Source organism: Engraulis encrasicolus, chromosome 19, assembly GCF_034702125.1.
Source record: "Engraulis encrasicolus isolate BLACKSEA-1 chromosome 19, IST_EnEncr_1.0, whole genome shotgun sequence".
NCBI classification, from domain to species: domain Eukaryota; kingdom Metazoa; phylum Chordata; class Actinopteri; order Clupeiformes; family Engraulidae; genus Engraulis; species Engraulis encrasicolus.
The window spans coordinates 11,588,389-11,608,388 of record NC_085875.1 but is presented as its reverse complement, the minus strand read 5'-3'; the positions used below and the strand labels follow the sequence as shown (position 1 = coordinate 11,608,388).

Below are 20,000 nucleotides of genomic sequence, written 5' to 3'. Positions count from 1 at the left end.
GTGTTCTACAATACCCAGAATCCACGCACCCACAAGGCCTGGAGTAATTGTGGGCAGCCGTGGCCTAGTGGTTAGAAAGTTGGTCTTTCAATCTGGGGGTTGCAGGTTCGAACCCCCCCTGACCTCTGCCTACATCTCCATCCATGGCTGAAGTGCCCTTGAGCAAGGCACTTAACCCCACATTGCTCCAGGGACTGTAACCAATACCCTGAAAAATAATAACTGTAAGTCGCTTTGAATAAAATGAAAGCGTCAGCTAAGTGAAAAAATGTAATGTAATTGGCGCGACACCCTTCCTGACCTAACTGTATCACAGAAGTACCATCATTTAATGGAACTCAACTACTTACTGTATATCTGTGCTGTATGCTGGCATAATATGTTGTGCCTTTTTATATTTTATTAATGTTTTCAATACAACTTGTGTTTCAAATGATCATTATCCTGAGAGTAGATTGGTAAAGAGAGAAAATCAATGGTTTATATGTATATGCAAAACGGTGTATCTCCATTGTATAGAATGCTGGGAAATTGACATTTTTGTATTGAGCATTCCATTGCATTGCATTGCAAAATGCCTTTTACATAGGTTGGAAAAAGTATGTTCTCAAAATATTTGAATGCCATGAATTCCCACATAGGTGATAGGACCTCTGAAGAGTCATTTTTAATAATAAAATACAAAAGTCAAAAATGGTGGATACACCATTTTGCAAATAAACTCTTCTACTGTCTGTGTTCCAGTACTACCATTCTGTGAGGGTTTTTGCTGGTCAGGACCCGTTCTGCGTGTGGGTAGGCTGGGTCTCCCCGGACTACCATTACTATAGCAACAACTTCAACCTCAGCAAGAATCGCACGGTCACAGTGACCCTGGGAGACGAACGGGGGCGAGTCCACGAGAGGTACTGTGTGATTCCTTCCAATTTTTCACTTCACTAATGGGTTGCCAAGCACCATTTAATAATAATAATGATACTAATGATAATTCCAGTTCAATATTTGCTGCAAAAGCATTACTACACCATGACAACATTGCTATGACATTGCCCAGTGCCGTAAGTTGCAGATGAAGGCTAGGTTTAGAAAAGATCTCATAATTCATACCCAAATGACTTTTGTATTCCATGTTGATTATGTAATTTTGTAGAGTCAGAAAAGAGCCTTCGAACAACATCAAAATCATCTCTTTGTGACGTAAATTGATTGATATAATCAAGGATGACTCAATTCATACTTTCTCAGTCAGTTTCTCCCTTAATATTACCGCCAGATTCAGTCTGGTGTTCTACTTTGCCACTAAAAAGGCACAACAAGTCGTATTCAAATTCGAATTGGTCGGGTCCCAAAGTGTCGAATTTCACGTCAAATGACCCACCCCTATGCTTGTTTCCCCATGCAGTGTGAAGAGGGGTAACTGCTACATGGTGTGGTGTGGAGACATTACAGGCTCCAGCCACTCGTCAGGCCGCAGCAATGTGGACCTGGAGATCGGCTGCTTCATAGACCTCTCCACCGGCCTCGTAGCATTCACCGTCAATGGCAAAGAAATCTCCACTTCCTACCAGGTAACAGACTGACCAATAATCCTCTTTTTTTAATATATTTTTTAAATATATTGCACCGTTCATTAGACTGACCAATGATCCTCTTTTTTAACCCATTGTGTCCTGGAGACACATATACGGTTTTTTCAGGAAGTTGAGATTTTAACTGTTTTATTAAATATGTGGGTATGTTAGAGCTGAATGAATACATTGCAATGCAAGGGGAGGGTCTTGGCTTTAAAATGTAACTCATTTCATATTTGTATATGCTTCGGAGTCAAGATATTTAGGATTTAATAGGAAGAGGGCACCCTTTCCCAAAAAGGGCTCAGGACAAAATGGGTTAAAGTATTTTTGGGGCTATTGCACCGTTTATTAAGATGCAGTGAAGTGCATTGAAGGGTAGGACAGGAAATGAGCGGGAGAGAGAGATGAGAGAATCGGGAAGCGGACCCAGGTGTATGCTGATGTAACAGTGCAGTGCCGTTTCAGCCACAACTGGGGTCAGACTGCTCAATAATCCTAATACAAACGACATCGGTAATACATAGCACATTCATAGGTACCATAATCCTAATATGTACGGGAGCACATTCATAGCTGGCGTCACTATAAAAGAGATCTCTACTTCTTGCCAGGTACTGCCTGCTAGGGATGCAAACGATTAATCAATTAATCGACTTTAATCGATCAATGCATTAATCGATTAAAAAACATTAATCACAATTAATCGACAATTCAACTGACAAGAGACCCAGGTGAAATGGGCATGTGAAGAGTGTGTGTGAAGAGGGGTGTGAATAGGGGGAATATTTAAATCACCTTTGGATTAAAGAATTGAAATAGAATTAATTTAAATGTGGTATTTTATCTAAATTTCTTTTTATTAAAATGTTTAGATTTAGTAGGTTTTTTTTTAGAAACATTGAGATTTCAGGGTAAAAACGCAGCTTCTCAATTAATCGTAAGTCGATCGATAAGGCAATCAACTAACAATTAATTAATTAATTAATCGATAATTTGCATCCCTACTGCCTGCCTTATTACCCTTCAGCTGTCAATGGCAAGGGGATCTCCACATACTTATAGACTGCCATATAATACTAATACATAGCATACGGTAGTCATAGCAGCTGTTATTAGAGAGCTCCGCCACCCATCAGGTGACAGACTAATACATGTAGTCGCATATTCATGGTCAATCTCAACGTCCTACCATACTGTACCTTACCTTACCTTTCCATACCTTTCTAAGATGGAGTGACCATCACTAGGGTTGATAATAATAATACATGAGTTTTACATAGTGCTTTTCATGGCACTCAAAGACGCTTTACATATAACATAAAACAAAAAACAACATTACAAAGACATACTGAGACTCAACAGAGCAAAACAGACGGTAGTGGAAGGTTATGTCCATGGAAGTGGGAGCTGTACGGTGTGGTGAAGTTGGCAAATCCATGATGGGGGCGGCGGTGAAATGGCCTGGCGATTCCGAAAACCAAAAGCCTCCCATTGTGGTGGCAAGTTCGGTTAAGGAAGACAGTCGAAACAAGCAGGTGAAGTTTCACACAAAGGCGATGAAACGCCACGGACGGGGACGCGGAGACGCCATGGGTGAGGGAGATAGGCGATCACGCTGGCAGCGTTGCAAGACGCCATAGCCGGGTCCGCAGAGACGCCGAGACTGAGAGGAGGTGTGGTGGCTGGTGACTCCAGCAGCCAAGCTGGCTCAACGACACTCCACCCGCAGACTTCCCGGAACAGCGATGTCAATGGCAGGCGTCCCCCAAACGGCAGGTGTGGAGCAGCCACAGCAGAGGGCACACGCTAGTGCTGCTGGAAGGCCGTAGCCTACATGCTGGATCTTCGACAGCCAGGCATCCGCAATGAAGTTCAGCCGTCCGATAGTTGATAAATAGTCCAAAGTTTTAGTGGGGTAGGTTGTGAGTGCTCCCACCAATGAGTGTAGCATTCCTTTGGTACCCCAGAGGGTCCAGATTCGAGGCCTTGCTGGGCAAATCTACTCCCAATACACTCTCGCAGTACACTCCCAGCACCACCTCAAAAAGTCACATTGGGCTCCACCCGATGACTGGAAGACATAAAACTCCGTACTGTAGCAGCTGTTCCTGTCAAAGAGCTTTCCATTTCTTGTTCGATGCCAGACTTTTTTGTGGTAATAATATTTTTTTCTGCCCATTACTTATAAGTATATGTATACTTTGCACAGTCCAATTCTTACCACAACTTTACAGTAAACACTCTTTCTTTGTCCACCAACTTTTTTATACCCAATGCCACTCTTTCTTCTTGCAGTTAATGCTCTGTCTATTATTCATGCTTTATAACACAGTTATAACAGACTATTATAGAGGCAGTGTAGACAGGCTTCTACAATATGCCTTTGTATAATACCAGACTAACCAAATGCCTTCGTGTGATACCAGACTCTCAGGTTCCATCATGTTTTTTGTATAGACATTTTGATGGCTGTTTATAAGACTGCCATCTATAAAGATATTATTCACAATTCCTTATATTCTGGAATGTCCAGACTCTGACTCGTCGGTATTCACATTTAATAATGAACTGTATTGAGACTCCATGTATTATTCGCTGCCTGATAATATTCAGACTTGATAATCATGTCCAGCCTTCCTTATTATTCTGTTTTTCAGACTTGATAATAGCATGGATAGGCCCTGAGGTTTTTAGCATATCTCCTGAGTGACTGGTGCACCGCGGGCTGCCTGGCCTGCTGCTGATGTGGCCAGAGAGAGTAGAGAGAGAGAGGTTCCATTGGCCCATTGTTTCCGGGTTATATTATTGGGGGGGAAATCCCCCTTTAGGCAGACCTAGGCAGACCTGAGGACTGTTCTATTCAATGCTAGGAGCATTATGACACGCCCCTTTAGGCAGACCGGAACCTGGTCACGTTAGGTGCCCATAGAAACCTATTATGTTGGCATATCTCTATACTTAAAGAATCTCTGACGTGGCTGCCCATGTGTCTCGGATGGCGTAGTCCAGTGTTTCTCAACCTTTTTTTAGGCGAGGCACCCTTTCAATTCAAGAAAAATCTCAAGGCACCCCAAACCAACGAGCCGTAACATGGTATCGCATTCGATAACACACAAGCTTTGAAAAGTAACACATTTGGAGATGTTCAAAGTTGCAGCTTTATCTCAGACAGGCTATGTGGCCATGCAAGGGTGACCTAAATTGACATATTGTTCGTAAATGGTGGATGAAAGATTCCACTGACTAAGCATTAATTTATTAATTTAGATAGGCCAATAGGTATTATATTAAATAATTTATGTAGGTCAATTTCACTTACTGTCAGCTACATTTCCCCGGCACCCCTGTTGAGAAACACTGTCGTAGTCACTTGTCTGTCAGGCATTCCAAGCTCCAGTTCTGTCTGACCCACATAATTCTAAAAATCATCGCCTGGCTCACTGGTTAATCACAGCTGATATGGCAGATGTGTGTGACCAATCGTGCGAGTCTGTTGTTTTGCTACACTTTGTTCATTTCTCTGTAGTTTGACCTACAATTTGCTGAACTAAATAATTAATATATGCATACAAAAAAACAAACAAAATATAGCCTAGCAGTGTGATGTTGCTTTGAAATAAATATTACATGAACTGTACAGTAATTGAATATCATATTATATGAAAAGGAAAGTTAATGAATTTGAATATTGAGCTTTAAATATTGCGTTGTGGAGCATGGGCCTTTTTTTGGTACCATTGTGCTTCAGCATGTCAGCCAGCCCCTGTGCTGAGGGTTGGGGAGAGCCTTGCCAAAATAGGCTGGGAGGGTGACAGGCTCCTCTGTTCGCAGACGAGGGGAACAAAACGGCACTCTTTAAAGGCTGTGATCTTCCCTAACTCTAACGTGGCCCCGGTGAGGTACACACGCAACGACACAGATGATGACTCATCTAGGCCTGCCAGACGTACCGTACCGCAGTCAGTGCAGTGCAAGCACGCTTCGTTGGTTTTGTGTGTGGGTATGTGTGTGTGTATGTGTGTGTGTGTGTGTGTGTGTGTGTGTGTGTGTGTGTGTGTGTGTGTGTGTGTGTGTGTGTGTGTGTGTGTGTGTGTGTGTGTGTGTGTGTGTGTGTGTGTGTGTGTTTGTGCTAATGCACACGCGCATACACACGCACACACACACACACACACACACACACACACACACACACACACACACACACACACACACACACACACACACACACACACACACACACACACACACAGACACAGACAAACAGACACAGACACAAACAGAGCTCCCAACAGCAGGACTACGCTTAGTCACAAAGAAAGATGAGTTATTTCTAGAACTCTCTTCTTCTGTTCTGTTAGTGTTCTCTGAAGTCATTCAAGGGTGCTTCCGGTAAACATAGAAGCCTTTTAAAAGCATTGAACTATTGAAATGCACAAAACAATTACTCAGCCTCCGTACAGGACGGCCCTTGTCTTAGGGAATAAAATGCAAAAAAATAAGTTTTTCATTGAACCTGCTGAAAGTTGGTTTGGGTTATTTTGGGGTTTGTCTATGATGCAGACTTTTAAATGAATCATCAGTAACAGACCTTCTCCTAAGAACAGAAGCACAGATATTAATGTATATGAAAAAATAACTGATTGAAAAGGCATTCATACATTCACTCTGCCTCACATTAATGGATAACTGTATTATTTCTGCCCTTATAATCAATAAAATGGACCAACTGTGCAAAAATGGGTGCTGTAACAGCAGCAAGGTGACCCTACAACACAATTTAGAGGATCCCTGAAGCCAAATCTATGACATGACTTTCATGACAAACTATCAGTTACAAGAATAAAATTGCATTTACAGTACTACAATTGTCTTTGATCAAATCAATGCAGTCAGTATACAAAAATTGAGAACATGTATGACAATGTGAAACGTATTCTTGTCAAATGATGGGGAATATATCTGCGAGAGAACCTATTTTTTCTGCCCATAGTCTCAGATCTGAAACACAAGGAAGTGTGCGCACGCACACTGCATGTTTATTTTACAAAAAAAATCGCTGGCTTGCATTTACTGATAGAAGATTGGGTCTGTGCATGAATGGGGCTTGCGTTTCCTAGTCTTGCTTGGAGTGAGGGAATTTGTGCAGTGTGCCATCATCGTAACTGCTCCAGGATATGTGGAGTATGACACTCTGTTATACTGTAACTACTGTACCAGTGGAGTAGAAATGTGCCATCCTGTATTTTCAACGATTTTCTCCCTGTCCTTCTCTTTTATCTGCTGCTTCCTTTATTGTGTGTGTGTGTGTGTGTGTGTGTGTGTGTGTGTGTGTGTGTGTGTGTGTGTGTGTGTGTGTGTGTGTGTGTGTGTGTGTGTGTGTGTGTGTGTGTGTGTGTGTGTGTGTGTGTGTGTGTGTGTGTGTGTGTGTGTGTGTGTGTGTGTGTGTGTGTGCGTGCGTGCGTGTGTGTGTGCGCGCGCGTGTCCATTGTGTGTTTGTTTGGGGAGCAGCAGAAAAGTTAAAGGGGATATTTATTCATCTGCTTGTTGATATGCATAGCGTTTCCTTATCTATAGTGTGCAAGTGTGTAATGTAATGTCTTGTGTCCTCTGTTCTCTCTCAGGTGGAGCCCAACACAAAGCTGTTCCCTGCTGTGTTTGTGCGCCCCACCAGCCCCAACCTATTCCAATTCGAACTGGCCAAGATCAAGGTGCGTAATTTCCTTTCCTTTCCTTTCCTTTCCTTTCCTTTCCTTTCCTTTCCTTTCCTTCATTTTCTTTCCTCCTTTTTCCTGCTTATACTTTTTTCTTTGATTTTTTTCCTTTTCCCTTTTTCCCCTTCTCTCTCTTTCTCCCCAGAGATGACCTTTCCTTCATGCTGCGCTAGGACTGTGTGTGTGTGTGCGTGCGTGCGTGCGTGCGTGCGTGCGTGCGTGTGCGTGTGTGCGTGTGTGTGTGTGCGTGCGTGCGTGCGTGCGTGCATGCGTGCGTGCGTGTGTGTTTGTAATGAGCTGGCCGCTGTGACCTTGTACTGCTAACTGAGTGTGTGTCTCTGCCATTGACTCTTGTCTCCTCTTCAGTCCTGCCTGTTTCTTTCTAAAGGTCTCTCTCTCTCCTGTTACAAGGACCTTCTGTTGCTCTGTCTTTCTTAATCTTGCTCATTTCTTTTTTAATCCTCTCATCCTGTTTTCTGTCACTTATGTGAAAGGTTTCATTTGTGATCTGTCTGGTTTTTTTCTGTGATCTGTATGATATGTCTGTATCAGATAAATATATCCCCTTTTCTACCTTTCCTCTGTTGTCCTCTCCTTCCCCAAACTCTCTCTATCATTCTCTGTCTCACACTCCCCTTGTTGTCTTTACCACTCTCCTCCCTCTCTCCTCTTCTGCTCCCATCCTCCTCCTTCCTTCTCTCCTCCCTCTCTCCTCTTCTGCCCCCATCCTCCTCCTCCTCCTCCCTTCCCCTCTCTCCTCTCTCCTCTCCTCCTCTGCCCCCATCCTCCTCCTCCTTTCCTTCCCTCCTCCAGAACACCATGCCTCTGTCCTCAGCGGTGTTCAAGAGTGAGCACCGTAACCCGGTGCCCCAGTGTCCCCCTCGGCTAGACGTGCAGACCATCAACGCCGTCCTCTGGAGCCGCATGCCCAACTGCTTCCTCAAGGTGCTGTAACGCTGGCAGATGAGATACCGTTGGTATTGTACAATGTAATGTAATGTACAATGTTATACCGCTAGTATTGTACAATGTAATGTAATGGACAATGTTATACCGCTAGTATTGTGCAATGTAATATAATGTACAATATAATACCATTTGTATTGTACAATGTAATGTAATGTGCAATGTAATCAGGGCTCTAAATTAACATTTTTCATCACCAGCCAAAATGTTGAAATTATGTTAATCTTACTAGCCAAACACACACTCACTAATAGGTAAAAGTGGCAAGAAAGTTTTATTTTCTACCAGCCCAACTGAATTTTCACCAGCATTTGGTCGGTTGGCGTGTGTCAATTTAGAGCCCTGAATGTATTGTACAATGTAATACGGCTGGTGTTGTGCTGTGCTGTTTGCTGTTCTACAGTCAAGGCATGCACTGAGTAGACGTCAAAATGCTATTTCTGTCTAGCCAAATATTCTAATGATCAAATTATCAAGTGTGAATGTGGGAAAACATGGCTTAGTACCTACTAGGAATATTATTTTAGTCTTCAAGTGGAAAGGGCAATTGACATGGTGCATGTATTGTACACAGTGTGTCTAGGGAGCAATTGAGGATAATTTCACATCATGTGCCTGTAATATAACTTTGACAATAAAGCTGTCTTTGTGTTTGCCGGTGAAGGTGGAGACTGCGCGTGTGAGTGAGAGACACGGCTGGGCTGTGCAGTGTGTGGAGCCACTGCAGATGCTGGCTGTGCACATCCCCGAGGAGAACAGGTGTGTGTGTACTGGCATGAACACACACAATCACAGTGAGATGCACACACACACACACACACACACACACACACACACACACACACACACACACACACACACACACACACACACACACACACACACACACACTAGAACACGAAAGTGCATCGTAGGATAATGCATTCATTAAGTTGGAGATTAATGTGCATGTGCATTCATGCACACATGCACTCACAAACAAACACACCAAAACCTATTAACAAACGCAAACATCTCAGTGATTTTCTAGTGTAATTGCTTTTGCAATAAAACTCCAGCTTCCTTTCTGCATATCATCATCATCATCCTGTATGAAAGCAATATGGATGCCGTTAGGTAGGCAGCTGTGGCCTTTTTATGTTTTATTAACTTTGATTTATGTCACACTTGATTGAGGAACTGCCTTTCAATAACATTATTCTGCCTTAACTTTCATCCCTTTGAACATTTACACTTGTTGTACTGTATCCTTTACTCTGTTTTTTACTTTAGTGTGTTATCTTCAAATTGACCTCATATAGAATAAATCCCTTGCTGACTGTGGTTATATTCCCTCCACCACTCGAGTGTGAGCATCATGGAGAAAATAAATTAAGAATGTATTTCATGATCAATATGGTTTATAATGATTTACCATTGTGTATGCATTATACTCTTTGTACTCTTTAAGACTTTTAATTTCATTTTCTTTCAACATCTAAATACGGGGTTAGACAAGAACCAAAAAAAAGGAAACCAACATCAGAAAAAAGTAAAGAAAAGGACAAATTAATAAGCAGCTTACAAACGTTGTTCATTCTGTATTTTCTAATTGTGATATACTTATATTGTACATTTACGTTTCAAGCATTTTCTTTTATTCACATATCAAATGTCCTGTAACTGATTTTCCCCTCTCCCACCTGCTCAGGTGCGTGGACATCATGGAGCTGTCCGAACAGGTGGACCTGCGCAAGTTCCACTACCACACGCTGAAGCTCTACTGCGCCCTGTGCGCATTGGGCAACACGCGCGTGGCCCACGCCCTCTGCAGCCACCTCGACCAATCGCAGCTGCTCTACACCATCGACAACCAATACCTGTCGGGCCAGCTGCGCGAGGGCTTCTACGACGTGCTGATCAGCATCCACCTGGAGACGGCCAAGGAGGCGCGCCTCATGATGAACAACGAGTTCATCATCCCCGTCACCGCCGAGACGCGCAGCATCCGGCTCTTCTCCGACGCCTCCAAGAAGCACCAGCCGCCGGGGGTGGGGCTTAGCACTTCGCTGAAGCCCCGCCTGCACTTTGCCCCGCCCTCTTTCATCAGCAGCACCAAGCGGGAGCAGCACCTGTACAGTCCGCAGATCCCCTTGGACGTGCTCAAGGAGAAGGCCATATCCATGCTCACAGAGGCTGTGCAGGTAGGAGATCTTGTTCAAAAGATTGCAGTTACATGCATTTTACTGACACGTCTTGGAAAAATCATGGGCTGAATGATACCTCTAATGATGATGCTCTCAAGGAGAATTCACCTTTCGCAAAAGCCACGCCCCCTAGTAATTGTTGCTACGTCCGTCAAAAACTTAGAACCAGGCACACGTTTTGGCTGCGTTTCATAGGAAATGTGTGTAGCCTACACTTCTTGTATAGGCCTACACACGCTGATTACTAGAAGCCATATTCAACTGTGAAATACAACAACTTGATGGCGATGTAATGTCTGTAACCAGGACATTTTGATAGTGCTTGGTGTAAACTGGGACATTGCAGCCTTCCGCCAAGGCCTTTGACGGGCTTTGGGCACACTGCGCAGCTCTTGGGCAGTCACACTGGGCGTCTCTCTTCTGTTCACTTTAATGGTTTTAGTTGACAGTTAATATCTTCATAACAAGGTTGGAACAAGCTCAGCCCCATTTCAGTGTTACTTTTTTTGCTGTCACACTCGACGCATATACACAGACACAAACCGGGAGGGAGAGAGGGTGGGGGCTGCTCCGTGGGCTGTGCATTTGGCGCATATTAAACAACGCAACTAGTAGTTTCCCAATAAAATTTGAATCCTAATGAAGTGAATCTAATGCTATAATATAATATAATATTGTCCTTAAGTCTGAGCGATGCATTGATTATTTGTTTAGGATACGTTTTCTGCCAGCTAAATGCAAGAGGGAAGGGGGCTATATTAGCAAACAAGACGATTGCACAGTTAGCCTGCTACTTTTAAATATGATCACCTGGAGCTAATAGCCTCTACATGGCTTAATCCATCCCTGTTATCAGTCCGCTTGAGGCTTTTGCTTCGGGAAAGTGAAAAAACGAGATCCTAATCAATCTTCAGATGGTGTCGGACCGTGACGGTGCCATAGGCACACGTTTTGTGTCTCCTTAAAATCGCAGGTTTTTGACGGACCTCCGACAAGTTCTACACTCCTTAGTTACCGTTGCTGAGCTCGGATTGGTTGGCGGCCGTTTGGGGGAGGGGTTTTGCGAAAGGCTAATTGGCTGTTGTGTGCAAGATTTTCAACATTCATTTTGGATACAAAGCACTATTACCAGAACATTTTTTATGACTTTCCTTGCACTTACAGGTATATATTCCAATTTTCAACGCACTTCCTCTTTGCATATAGTGAGTCAGTCCATTATTGTAACAGAATGGTAAGCAATTGAAGTGAAACTGTCATTAGTGTCTTTATTATTGGAGAAAATGACCCCAGGAAAACAGCGGCTTATTGTCAGCACATCCGCATCAGCACCGTATTGTACAGTGTATACTGTACACAGTAAAAAAAATGCAGTGTTAATTAACACTTCAAGTGTCAATTTGACATTTTCTAGAGTGAATTTGGTCCCAATAGGCCTACTGTCTAAGTGTTGAATCAAAATGTCATTTTTTAAAACTAAGCATACAGTTCCATTTTTTACCTTCACACACATAGTGTGTGCATTAGTCATGCAGCAGGTGTCGACTGCACACCTGCGGAAGTGCCATGCAAGTGAGACGGGATAAGAATATCCCATTTAGATGGATATCTTAATATAGGAATTGGAGGTATCGTCGTCACTGTTAAATTCAGCTGCAACTGCTGCTGAGAAGTGTCAAACGGCTTCCAGCACCTTTTTTTAAGGAAGCATTTCCTTTTCAATATCCTATGTGAAATGTAATAGAAACCACTTAATACTGGTAATATCTTCTGTAAGATATTGATTAAAAACGTGCCATATCGTATCAATCATGAAGAAGAGTCACACGTTTCATACCTGTATGCACGCCATACCACGTTGTACCTGTGAATTCTCTAGAATCACATAAAGGAGTTCAGCAGACATATGATACAAGTTGTTTCTGCATAGTGCAGCCTTTCTCCTATTTCTAAAGTTATATACGTTTCTTTGGTCAGCAGCATTCTAAAAAAGAATTCAAAGTTGTTTGGGTGGACCTTGAAATATTTCAAAAACATGCACATAAAATCACACCCACCTTTGCTCCCTTTCCACAGGGCGGCGGCGACCACATCCGAGACCCAGTAGGGGGCAGTGTGGAGTACCAGTTCGTGCCCATCCTCAAGCTCATCGGCACCCTGCTGACCATGGGCGTGCTGGCTAGCCAGGACGTGCACAAGATCCTGCTGCTCATCGAGCCCAACGTGTTCGGAGAACAGAGCAGGGAGGAGCATGGTGGAGGAGGTGGAGGTGGAGGTGGTGGAGGAGCAGGAGGAGGAGGTGTAATGGGAGGAGGAGGAGGTGGAGGAGGAGGAGGAGGTGGTGATGGAGTGGGGAAGGAGGGGATGAGCAGTGCGGAGGAGAAGGCGGTGGAGGCTGGGGAGGCGGAGGCTAAGGAGGCCAGGCAGCTCAGGAAGGGACTACTGGAGAAGAAGCTGCCCGAGTCAGTCAAGCGACAGGTGGGCACGGGCCTCTTCTCTTACTTGCCTCACTCAGTGATTTCATCACTTTCACCAGTCTGGGACATAGTCCTGTCATGCAGATGGGATTGCTGGTGGTTGTATTTACCGTTGTCTCAAAAAACTATATCGTAGCAACATTGCGATGACATTATTGGGAGTCTTAAGTAACCGATTAAGACATGGCCATTACCATTCACCTTGACAAGGCCATGACAAACACCTTCACTGGGTCCCCTGAAAATAAATTAGTTGTATTGCAAATGTAATTTCTAAGATTGCTTTACAAAACATGTCATATTTCATGTGAAACTGCACAACATTAAAATGATATTGGATAAGATGGCCCCCGAGCCAAAGATTCCCCACCCCTGTCTTAAAGAGATAAAAAATATTTTTGGGCCTTAATTTTAGATTGGGATTTAGATCCCACCGCACTGCTCCCCATGGGGCGCCACTGAGGGCTGCCCCCTTGCACGGGTGAGGCATCAATGCAATTTCATTGTGTGCAGTGTTCACTTGTGTGCTGTGGAGTGCTGTGTCACAATGACAATGGGAGTTGGAGTTTCCCAATGGGCTTTCACTTTTCACTTATTAGATCCTTGTGCTCCATGGGCACCCCAAGCCCATTCATGGTATGGTGCATTAGTCCGATGCACTGCTTCAACACATGCCCACATTTTTTAACATTTCCTCTCTCCTCTGTGCCACCAGATGTGCGAGCTGCTGCACTACTTCTGTGACTGCGAGCTGAAGCACCGCATCGAGGCCATTGTGTCCTTCTCGGACAGTTTCGTCTCCAAGCTCCAGTACAACCAGAAGTTCCGCTACAACGAGCTCATGCTGGCCCTCAACATGTCCGCCGCCGTCACGGCCAAGAAGACCAAGGAGTTCCGCTCCCCGCCACAGGAACAGGTGACCTTACTTACACGTAATATCCAGTGATGGGCAACCTGGATTCAGGAGCTACAATCTAGTGCCACACATTACTTGTCCAATTCAACCAGGTGATTTCCTAAATGAACAGGAAAAAACATGTAATCTGGAATATGTGGTACTGGATTATAGTTTCTGAATTCATTCATCTATATGATTTACTGGGTTTATTATATACCAGGAGCAGGTGAACAGCATTTTTCCCACTTTTTTGTATTGTGCAGTTATCCAAGTGTTGAATTAACACTGCATCACCTACTATGCTTAATCACATGGCCAAACGCTGAAACTGATATAATTTTGGACACACAATGGCCCTCAGTCATCTATGAAAATTTCAGCACAATCACTGAGGAGTCTGGGCTACATACGAATTTTTCATATTTTGTTCACAGACTATGGCCTCCATCATAGGACAAATTACATTTTTCTTCCAGGATTTTAGAGAATAGTTTAATTATTATTAATTTTATTGATTCTATGCCTTTTCTGTTTTTCTTGGTCCCCCTGCATGTCTCACTGCATGGCTTGAGCAAGGCAAATATCACCACACTGCTTCAGGGACTGTAACCAATAGCCTGTACTTGAAGTAACTGTAATGGTGAATCCCATTACACCGCTTAGCCCTACGACGTTCCCCTTTGCTTCCGTTTTGCGCGTCCACGTGTAGGCGTAGTGGCATCCCGATTCACGTTCAGACAGATGGGTAGGGGTGCGGCGAAGGGCTTTCCACCCCTCCGCGCGGAGATTTTCCGACAGCAGACTCCGCGGACGGAGGGCTTCGACAGGTTTCCCTAAATGCATTGCGAATTCATTTAAAAATTGGCGGCAAGCCTCAGCACCCACAACAGCACACAAGTTCAAGTATTTTCGCCGCTATTGACGGTTTTGAAGTGGTAATGATTATTCCATTGTACTAAGTTTAAAAATGTCCTAATGTGTGATGGCTCTTTTCTCCGTGAAACGCACATGAAAAAAAAACGCTATTAACATCAACCTAATACATGGAATTACCGGTAGTGACAGCTGTGATTTGTAGAGCTTGCGTTTCAAGTCCTACACCTTACAGCTTCGTTGGAAAGCACAAGGGGCATGGGGAAGGCGTAGGGATAGGGGTAGAGATTAGTAATGGGAAAGGCCCTAAATCGCTTTGGATAAAATCATCAGCTAAGTGTAATGTAATGTAATGTAAGTTTAATATCAATCCATCCATATAGAAAGGAAATTAAATATGAAGTTTTTGAGTTACACACAGAGAGTGACTAAGTGACTGATGTGTCTCCAGATTAGACACAGATGGCACCCAGTGTGCTGCCGTATGGCTTGGTTTTGACTCACTAATCTATGTACAAAGACGTCAAAATGTCTCTCTTTTTTTGCTCTCTCACCCTTTCTCTCCATTTTTCAAAAACTGCAGCAGAAGTAGGAAATGGGTACAGAAACAAGGGAAGAGGGAATAAATTGACATTGTATTGTGTTGCAGAATTATTATTTGCACTGACTCATCACCGGTCCCCTTAGAGGCAAGTGCATTTGAAGTTCACATCCAGTTTAAAAGAGTCATCTAAAATGACTAATATCCTCTAACTCGTGACTGTCCATGGATAATGCAGTATTTTATTTTTGAGTTTTATGGAGTGTTGTGTTAGTGAAAGTTCCTTAAATGATTGTAGCTCATATATGATTTTGTTACTAGTGAGAAACCTGTGGGTTGGTGACACTGGATAGGACAGGACAGGACAGGACAGGACAGGACAAGACAGGACAAGACAGGACAAGACAGGACAAGACAGGACAGGACAGGACAGGACAGGACAGGACAGGACAGGACAGGACAAGACATGGTAGGGTAGGGATCGGCAGGATAGGGTAGGATAGGATAGGATAGGATAGGACAGGATAAGATAGTATGAATAGCCAAGGCTACCAATGCTGCCAATACCCTTGAGCAAGACGTCTAACTCAACACGGCTCCATGGTTACTGTACCGCTACCTCATTGATAATAAGTCACTCACTCTAATGACAAATGACAAACAATGGATTGTAATGACAAGGGAAAATCAAAGGGTTCACAATATTATGTACAGTATAACAGCTATACAGTATGTTTGCAAAAACTCCCCATAACATGGCAGAGCGGGTGTTTGTTCTTTAAGCAGCTTTGCTGTCTGCAGACTATACAACAGGGATGGGCAATTATTTTGGCCTGAGGGCCACATTGGGCGTAGAATATGGATTGCAGGACCAGATGTGGCAGGCAACATGCCTTTGCCAGTAATGAGAAATACTTTAATGTACACTGACATTATTGGGTGGCTATTTTAATTCTGCACATTGCAATATTTAGATGTGACCTTGATTAATCTCACACCTGCAACACCCTTTGCTTTTTAAAGAATTTTAAGTGTGAGTAAGATACTTTGGATTTAAAAGGCTCTGTGGGCCAGATGAAATGGCTCAGCGGGCCGCATGTGGCCCCCGGGCCTGAGTTTGCCCACTCCCTCTACACAAGCTTGTTTACCCCACTGGCTCTACCCAGCAAGAACAGCAGAGACTAATACTGTGTGTTGTGAGCCGCATGCAGGCTACAGGGATCAGTTAAGTCTCAGGATACACACTCATGTGTGCACGCACAAACAAGCACACACACCACATGTACACACATGCAACGCATGCACATGCGGTTTCACGGCTGCATGCTCGCACGCACACACACGCACATGCACACACACGTACGCACGCACGCACGCACGCACGCACGCACGCACGCACGCACGCACGCACGCACACACACACACACACACACACACACACACACACACATACACACACACACACACACACACACACACACACACACACACACACACACACACACACACACACACACACACACACACACACACACACACACACACATTTATCCGGTGCCACTTGAATTCCCAAACAGCTGCTTTGTACATCCCCAGCCACTGCTGCTTTCTCCTTCCAAACATTGTCTTGTCACTGCATAACTAAAGCATCAGAGACTGCAAGGGAAATGGAGCATGTGGGGATTTGGTGTGGGAAGGATGTTGGAGTCAATGTTACCATTTTGCCCATTTGGTGGTGGGATTTGTCCAGAATTTTTATAGCACATTTATAGGACTCGCTGCCCACACAGTGACTTTTATGGTGGAGTCCTGGTATCAGTTTTGTTGTACAGAATGAAATTGGCAGCATTTTTGGCAACAACTTGACTGTAGGGATTCACATCCACCGTACTCACATATGTTGCATAATTTTTTGCCTCAGATTTTATTTGGGCTTTTTAATGTGTTAAAGGGACACGGTGTGAGATTTTTAATTGTTTATTTCCAGAACTCATGCTGCCCATTCACTAATGTTAAATTTTTTAAGAATACTTACCACCAGCATCAAATTCTAAGTATTCATTATGACTGGAAAAATTGCACTTTTCACACATGAAAAGGGGGATCTTCGGCATGGTCCGCCATTTTGAATTTCCAAAAACAGCCATTTTTAGCAGCAAAAATGACTGTACTTGGACCATACTAGAAAATATTTATTTATTACTCAGTAAACTTTCATGTAAAGATCAAATTTGGCAATAGGCAGCCCAGTTTCAATGAACAGCATTGTTTCAGTACCTTTTTTGACCATTTCCTGCACAGTGTCCCTTTATAAGACATGGCCCCTGTTATAAATTTGCTGTCACCAGGATGGCAATGACCAAGATGTGAGGTTTAAAAACTCTGTGTAATGTAGCAGTACTGCTATGGTAGTCAGGTCTTTTCGATGGTTATAACATCAATCCCCTAGTAGTGGAACGGTGCACATTTTCATGTTGCAATGTGCACCAGATGCACCTGGAAGCTATCATCTGAAATTCTCATATTTTTGTCAGCCATTATACTACTTATATTTCTCATGGTGTATTGTGATTTTACATCAAGCCTGCTGTCTGCTTGTGACTATTGGAACCATTTTTTTTCTGATGATTTGCGAAAATTGCTGACTCCTCAGTGGCAATAGTGGGGGTAATTCTCCTTCAGCTGTCTAGAATGCCTTTGGCAAGACGAGGGCTGACTTGAAACTGCAGCCCCACCGGGAACTTTTACACACGCAAGCATGCACACACACACACACACACACACACACACACACACACACACACACACACACACACACACACACACACACACACACACACACACACACACACACACACACACACATACACACACACACACACACACACACACACACACACACACACACACACACACACACACACACACACACACACACACACAAACAAACTACCCCTCTGCTTCACCTCTCCTTCTCTAATCATTCCCTCTCTCCTCTCCTTGCCTCAAGCACATACTGTATACGTATATTCCCATACAGGTCTTTATTAACTTATAAACTTCATAGTGAATCAAGGCAGTGGGTTAGTTGCAGAAAGTCAAAGAATGCGCGCACATCAGTGGCACAGGTGCTGGACCAAATGTAAGATAATTGAAAAGAAAATAAAGGTCCGCAACACTGTTAAATGCTCCCAAATATTTAATGGCACGACGTTTCGGACTAACCGTCCTTCATCACAGTGCAACACTCATCGTGCCATTAAGTATTTGGGAGCATTTAACAGTGTTGCGGACCTTTATTTTATTTTCAGTGGTTTAGTTGCAGCCTCTCCTTACTGTGCGAGTGTGCGTGTATGCCAAAAACTGGTGAAAACATAGCATACAAGTAGTCGAGTTCGTTGATGAAGCTTTGTGTGTAATAGTGCGGTGTAATAGTGCAGTGTCCTACTGTTTGAGCCACGGCTGCTCTGTGAATGTATATTTACGTACGTGCACAGTATCTGCTCTCTAGATAATATTGGCATGTTTGATTTAGCTCATCACAGAACAGCTCTGACTTGTCAACCCGGGACATGCATAGATCTGAACACTCCAATTGGTTTTCGGCTGAACTCTATCATAGCTCATTACCATAACATTAACTGAATTATTTCCGCATTCGTCGCTCAGTTCACCGAACCTCCATACAGGACCAATGACTTCCATCACTTTGGTCACTTTGGTCAGTTTTAGCGTACAGTCAGGGCCGGATTAATGCACAGGCTAGATATGGCTGCAGCCTAGGGGCCCCCCACCTGCCAGGGGGCCCCTGATTGCCCAAAAGTGAAAAATTGCAGAATTGGGACAAGATGCAATATTGAAAAATTGATTGAGTGTTGAGAACAGTTGGCAGACATGTTATGCTGAATTTCTAGCTCGTAATTATGACACTGTCTACGTACATTTTTCACGAAATTTGCCTTCTGGGGGGCCCCACAGCAACCTGTAGCCTGGGGACCCCAGGCCATCTTAATCCGGCCCTGCGTACAGTGTACATCCACAGTTACCTGTAGTCAGGGCCATGGCCATGAGCTTTGAGTTAGTGCATGGCGGCCATTTTTGACAGAAACATGAAAGCATGAAAATGCTGGTAACACTTTATTTTAGGGATACATCTATAAGTACTAATACATACAATGTTAATGGCTGCATAAGTAACTTGTAAGGCATGTACTAAGCAAACACTGAGGCCTACTAGGTTCTTACTAAGGTTAAATTGGTAATAAATCCCTTATTGTGCATAAACAAGACATTTGCGAATACATGCCTAACAAATGTTTGATTTTGCTTTGTACATGCCTTACAAGTTACTTATACAGGCACATTGTATGTATTAGTGCTAATAGATGTATCCCTAAAATAAAGTGTAAAGAAAATGCTTTATGCGAGATCATTTCATGTGAGACTGATTTGAGTCCTCTGTCAAGTTTCTTCCTTCCACTTCGGATGGCCTTGGGGTGACTTCAGTGTGCAGTTCCTCATCGCCTTTAAATCTGAGGATGGTTTGTGTCAGAGTCAAAGCTTAAGATAACAAGTCTAACTGCCTTGACCTAAAATGATATCATGAACATGGATTTTGAGTGGAAGTTTTTTTTCGTTAATTCAGCAAAAGAACAGAGTTCATTTTCAAAATGAAATTTCACATGGATCGTGGCACATTCATTCTCCACCGTAAATGAAGTATGTCTAAAGTGTCTGATTCATTTGCAACATGTGTGAAATGATCGCTTACATT

The 20,000-nt window shown here is 43.4% G+C and overlaps 1 protein-coding gene across 1 annotated transcript in view; it reads left to right on the top strand.

Annotated features, from left to right (window-relative positions):
- LOC134435204 (ryanodine receptor 3-like) overlaps positions 1-20,000 on the top strand; it is a 414,716-nt gene that overhangs the window by 213,477 nt on the left and 181,239 nt on the right. Inside the window, exons 31-39 of the mRNA XM_063184070.1 lie at positions 745-905; positions 1,403-1,568; positions 7,196-7,282; positions 8,099-8,230; positions 8,916-9,010; positions 9,942-10,434; positions 12,514-12,691; positions 12,788-12,915; positions 13,630-13,830. Of these exons, the coding sequence (XP_063040140.1) occupies positions 745-905; positions 1,403-1,568; positions 7,196-7,282; positions 8,099-8,230; positions 8,916-9,010; positions 9,942-10,434; positions 12,514-12,691; positions 12,788-12,915; positions 13,630-13,830 (1,641 nt within the window). The remainder of the gene's footprint in view (positions 1-744; positions 906-1,402; positions 1,569-7,195; positions 7,283-8,098; positions 8,231-8,915; positions 9,011-9,941; positions 10,435-12,513; positions 12,692-12,787; positions 12,916-13,629; positions 13,831-20,000) is intronic.